At 34.2% G+C, this 6,000-nt stretch overlaps 1 protein-coding gene across 2 annotated transcripts; it reads right to left on the bottom strand.

Moving 5' to 3' along the window:
* On the bottom strand, positions 1,695 to 5,772 carry LOC109331806 (isocitrate dehydrogenase [NAD] regulatory subunit 1, mitochondrial-like). Of its 2 annotated transcripts, none has more exons than XM_019566535.1 (4): positions 5,194 to 5,772; positions 3,538 to 3,765; positions 2,640 to 2,718; positions 1,695 to 2,251 (listed from the first exon to the last, which is right to left on the bottom strand). In XM_019566535.1, exons 1-4 carry the CDS (start codon positions 5,701 to 5,703, stop codon positions 1,977 to 1,979), a joined length of 1,092 nt encoding a protein of 363 aa, XP_019422080.1. In that variant the 5' UTR covers positions 5,704 to 5,772; the 3' UTR covers positions 1,695 to 1,976. The 2 variants fall into 2 exon arrangements, with proteins under 2 accessions (XP_019422080.1, XP_019422079.1); XM_019566534.1 differs by having other exon boundaries at positions 3,538 to 3,777; positions 5,194 to 5,770.

The raw sequence follows: 6,000 nt of genomic DNA, 5'->3' as shown, positions 1-6,000 counted from the left end.
AAAGCCAAAATTTAAAATAACTTCTTTCATGATGTAATTTTCATTTCTTATATTGTTCTTAACATTATTTAATTTTTACAAAAAAAACTATATAATCTTAAGCAGCTACCACCAATACATTAATTAACCACATATATCGCCTTAAATTAAACATTATCATAAACACAAAAAATATAATATAAAGTAAACCAAACACAAAAAATACATTTTAATTCAAAAAAATAAAATATATAAAAATTGAATATATAATATCACACAATATTTGCTAGCAGACACGAAGTTGTACACACTAGTGCTAAAGAATGAAAAAAGGTTGAAGTGTATTTTCGAAGTACGAGTAAAACGCTCACACCATAAACTTCGCAACTCAAACCAATTAAGGCGAGTCTAAAGAATATATTTTTTATTAAATATAGACTTTCCCAACTATCACAAAATTCCTATACCATGTATAACTTTTAGTTACACTGACCCATTCACCAAAGGCCTCTTATTTTTTTTATCGTACAAAAGATGAACGGTTGAATTGTTTGATTACTTTGTAAAAACCGAATATTTTTTATAATATTAAAAATGGGGAAAATATCCAAAAAAAGCTCGTATAAAATAATTATGAAAAGTAATACGAGTTGAATAACAAAAGAAAACTAACACTCCATTCAAAATTAAAAAAAAATCGAATGTAACCATAATTTCCAATGGTAAAAGAATTAGAACAGTTGGTACAAAGGGAGTGAATTAGAGGAATCAGAATACATTTGTTTATTACTATTGTCTCTTGTTTTTTTTGTCCCGGTGCCCTAGATCAATCGGGATTTTACAAAATAATTCATTAAATCTATATCTCTAGATATAACTGACTTAGACAAGATTAAGGAAACCAAGTTGGAATGGGTGATCCCATCCCTATTTAATGAGCGATCAAAGTGTAGATAATATATGTAAATAGTAAATGAGTCATGAGCCTATGAAACTTACCTAAATTTTTGTAATAATAAAAATAAATTAGCATGCAGAGCTGACCAATTGTACTGTCGAAGACAAGACATGGAAAAAAAAATGGAGAAGGATTTGCTGTCCCAAACTTTGTATCAAACCAATCAGAAAAAACCGAGAGATTTGATGACATTGGTTGCCTTTCCTTTTATGGGGTATCCGTACTGTCTCCTTCCTCATTAAATCCCCACCACTTATTTATATTTGAGTTGTATGAAGCATCACCATTGGATCCAAGTAGTTGCAGAGAAAGATTGGCTGGTCATAACAATCGTAGAAGAAAAACCCAAGTAGGTAGGAGTGAGCAATAGCCACACTAATATCCAAGCCAAGAGTAATTCAAACTTTTGAAAGATGCTGCAGTCAAAAAAGCCAATCATAGCGATAATCTTGTTTGAAACTTGTCAACTTCTACTACTACTACATCTGAGGACCGATTATTCATTTTTATATATGTTTCGAATTTTAATCATTTTCTGATCTTGAGCTGCTCTAACATACATTTACAAATATTTGGGCCCTTTAATTTCTTGGAAATATTTACGGTGTAAATTTAACTTTGGAATGAGACAAAAATGTTTAGTAATCACTGTAAGGATTTCGGATCCTTCAAAAGGAACCTTAAAGCCTGTTCTCTACGATTAACATTCTGAAGCAGCAGAATTTTCAAAACCACCTGGTTAATAACAAATACTAAATAGCTTCAAGAACACAAAACGAATTAGTGTTTAAATGAATGAGAAACACCAGATTACAGCTATCACTTTCTCAATTGATAAATTCTTATCACACCAATGCCTGTGCATACCTAAAAGAACAAAAAAAATACTTATCGGATCATTTTCTGTGTTGAATACACATTATTCAGGACCAAAATTTGTCAATTTCAACTTCAAAGGGTGCACAAATAGTGATTCTAACATTAGTTAGGATAAAATAATAGAGGCTGGCTTCCTTTGGAAGGTCAGCAAATAAATTAATCATTCTAAAGCAGCTATTACTGCATCAGTAACCTCTTGGGTGGTGCTTGTCCCTCCAAGGTCCTTTGTCCGGTGTTTACCCTCTAGAATGACTCGTTTCACTGCAATTTCCAATCGGTCAGCAAATGCAGGAAACTGGAGATGTCTAAGCATCATGGCCGATGAAAGAAGCAGCGCCACTGGGTTGGCTATCTTTTGTTCTACTACTTTTCTATCACCAACATTTCCTGCAGAAGCACCTTGCTCAAACACAGCAGTCTCAGCTCCGACATTACCTGCAAAGACATGTCATCCCTGGTTAATGATTTTCAAGCAATAAACTTGATCAAAGTACTACTTTCTCAATAATCACTTTTGCCTCCGGGATTGCACTCGATATTGAGGTACAAAAGAATTTCCAGATTGAAGTTTATAAAACCTCTAAAAAATAGGAAGAATAAAATTCGGCAAAAATACACTAAAATGTTCCCAAAAATTGTTTGAAAGAACTCGACACAAATAATAAGATCTGAAGTTCTGAACCTAAACTCAACACTTCTAAACAGGAGTCACACATCTCAGATAACAATGACACTATAGAAGACAGTATTTAATAAGTAAAATGGCAACATAGTCAAATTAAGAACTGTAGAGTTTCAATACTCTAGTAACTAATAACCATACCTCCGGGCATGACTCCAGTGCCTCCAGCAATACCTGCTGCAGTATTTGCCACAAGATTTCCATAAAGATTGGGGGTCACCTAGCAAATGGAAATAATGCTCGTGAACTTCAAAACCGTGCATTTTGTTTAAAAGTCAAAAGCAAGTTGAGAACAAGGAACCATCAGATCAAACAGTAATCTCCTGCACCAACTGAAAAAGAAAAACTTACCCCTTCTATATTTCATACAATTAACCTACATCCCCCTCAGCATCTAACATACACGATTTATTATTACGAATCAAAACTTTGTCCGTCCCCATAGGTAATAGTAAATATTTATGTCCTACGGGTAGAACACGGATGCTTCAAGCCTGCTCTAATTACATTTCACCCAACACTCTGACAGTTAATACATAAAACATCAATAATAACTAATTCGTCATTCTAATCCCCTGATATAATTATATTGAAGTAGGAAACTATGTTGATAATTTCAGGATGCTATCACTGTTTCCAAGGCAGCAAACTAATGAAATACTATTTTTTTCTCAATGTTTTTTTATTTACCATAGAGTTTCCATTTGAGTGAACAAACAGTGAAAAAGCCAAGCAAAAATGAAGAAAGATACATCATAAGCATCTGCATCTTAGCTTTCATTGTAGTTTTTCATAGTCGTTTCTGTCACTATGCATTTGTCAAAGGACTTCTGTGCGCAGGTTAAGAACGAAAACAAAAAACAGATGGCAAACCCATGGCCCAATCCCCCAAAGAAAAATATATGAAAGCACTAATTAAAATATGAAAGCAATATAGAGTTGTATATCTCACCAATAATTTATAGCACTGTTCAAATAACCTTGAAAAAGAACGTGGATAAATAGTTGGGAACTAGGATCTAATTGTAAGTTTACATACCATGACATCAAACTGCTCAGGCTTTGAAACAAGCTGCATGCAGCAGTTATCGACAATAATTTCATTGTACTTGATTCCAGGATAATTTGCAGCGACCTCCCGACATGATTCCAAGAATAAACCATCTGCAAGCTTCATAATGTTTGCTTTGTGCACAGCAGTCACCTTCTTTCTGTTATTTAGGTAAGCATACTCGAAAGCATATTTAGCAATGCGCTCCGAACAGAACTTCGTGATTACCTAGCAAAGCATTAGTATGAGATGCAAAACATGAAATCCATAACTCACCATGTCAAGCTGCTAGCTTAATAGATAATATAGAAGGATACAGATGAAGAATACATGGGACTATGAACTCCCATCACAAGACATGTCAGAAAATTCCTCACATCATAAGTATATTCTGGCTAGTGGCTTCAGGTGAATTAAAATAGAAAATGATCCATGTCACAAAAACAAAATATGCGCCTCAACATCAAACAAAATATAGTTACATGGTTCCCTCATTTAACCTACCTAACATGCACCGGGTTCAGCTTACTGTGTACCACATATTGGGTTCCTTATGAAAGAAGGCGCGTAACAAGAACATAAAAAGTGATTAACGGCATAGAACTAGGTAGGGCAATGTGGAACTGGTACCATGTAACTATGAAACAAAACTTATTACAACAAGAAACCCAACAATCTAACTAGGGATGACAAAAAACCCGATCCGTGGAAATACCCGTAATGGGTACCTGAAATAATACCTCATGGATGAGAACGAGTTTTATGATACCCACCCCATTGGTACCTACAAATTTATAATTTAGTTTTTAATTAAATTTACATGTATATTATAGTTTTTTTTATTTTAAAATTATATATCAAATACTTTATTATTATTTCATAAAAATTATACCTATTTGACTATCATCATAAATTTAGCATATAATTATCATATTTATATAATAATTATTTTTACTTATTGATTATTACAAAGTATATAAATATATAATTAAAACTAAAAATTCATTGGGTACCCACAAATACGTGCTCCGAAATACGGATTCGTCAAACACTCTCACGTATCGGTGTCCGACACGGATACACTCGGATTCGCGAAGGATACGTATCCGTAGAGTATCCAAAAACTAAAAAATTAAAATAAAATAAATAAATATCAAGACACGTATACGATTCGTTTTTTAGGATATATGAATTGTAAAATATTGGATATATAGATTCGTTTTCAATAAAATAGGATAAGATACATTCGTTTTCGTTAAAATAAGATAAAATAGATTCGTTTTCATTAAAATAGGATAAAATTAATTTGGTATGGAGGGCAGTGATTTTCAATTTTCAATATATTTTTTACTTTGTATATTTTGATTTACACTTATAATTTTATATGTGTTTTTATTATTTTATACGTTTATCCGTATATGTTATGGGTAAAGCAAAAATTGTGGGTTTGGGAAAGAGAAAACAACACCTACAATCGTTGCCGTTGCCATCCCTAAATCTAACTAACTTAACGCACACAAATCATTCACGACTGTACTAAGCAATTCACTATAACATAGTAATCAAACGATTACGATTAACATGACTCGAAATTCAAAAACATAAAATCAAAATTCTACAATTAAACATTAAATTATGGAATACCTTAAGGCTTTCGACGACGCCGGGAACGACCTCGTGTTCAAGGCCAGAATACTCTCCCTCAGTGTTCTCCCTAATCACCACAATATCAACGCTATCATGGCGCGTGGGCAACCCAGGGAGATTGAAGCAGTTAACGAGTGAAGCATATAGGTCAAGATCCTTCCTCAACTGCACGTTCAGCGAGCTTACACCACCACCCATCGGCGTCGCAAGTCCACCCTTCAGGCACACCTGATTCTTCTTGATCGAATCAATCACCTCCGCCGGAACCGCCTTCATGTCACCGTGGACGTCGAATTTCTCGAAATACACCGGCGCGTGCATCGCTTCCATCACTTGTTCGACAGATCCGGTGACTAGAGGTCCGATCCCGTCGCCGGGGATGAGTGTGACGGCGCGTGGGGTGCCGTCACCGGGACGGTGCATGTAGGTGACGGATCGGGTTGGGTTGAGGCGGGAATGGGAGGCGAAGAGGCGTTTGAGGAGTGGGGTGGTTCTTCGAGTCGCCATTGGTGGTGGTAGGGTTTTGAAATTTGAGTGCTAAACAAATGATTAATTAAATAGTTAATCAATATAATGCGATCTCAGATTCCATATAAAAAAGCCCACCACTAAACTAAAGAGGAAAATTCTTAATAAATAATTATTTATTTTTCAAAAGTTATAGGTAATTTTTTTGTTGAAAAGGTCCAAAAACTCCGTAAATTTGATCTCTAAATAAATTTAAAGTACAAAAAAAAATATATGCATTTATATTATATGAGTTTGATGTGTTATCACTGTATTATCTATAATTCATATTTTTAA

Source organism: Lupinus angustifolius, chromosome LG17 (assembly GCF_001865875.1).
Source record: "Lupinus angustifolius cultivar Tanjil chromosome LG17, LupAngTanjil_v1.0, whole genome shotgun sequence".
NCBI lineage: Eukaryota > Viridiplantae > Streptophyta > Magnoliopsida > Fabales > Fabaceae > Lupinus > Lupinus angustifolius.
Note: the sequence above shows the minus strand (reverse complement) of the source record. Positions and strands in the feature narration are given on the sequence as shown.

Excerpts from the sequence above, each read along its gene's own strand:
- LOC109331806 (XM_019566534.1), bottom strand. The coding sequence starts at position 5,703 with ATGGCGACTCGAAGAACCACCCCACTCCTCAAACGCCTCTTCGCCTCC. Across the intron at positions 3,778-5,193 it reads GCGTCGTCGAAAGCCTTAAG|GTAATCACGAAGTTCTGTTC; the intron begins GTATTCCATAAT and ends ATGCTTTGCTAG. Across the intron at positions 2,719-3,537 it reads CTGAGCAGTTTGATGTCATG|GTGACCCCCAATCTTTATGG; the intron begins GTATGTAAACTT and ends TCCATTTGCTAG.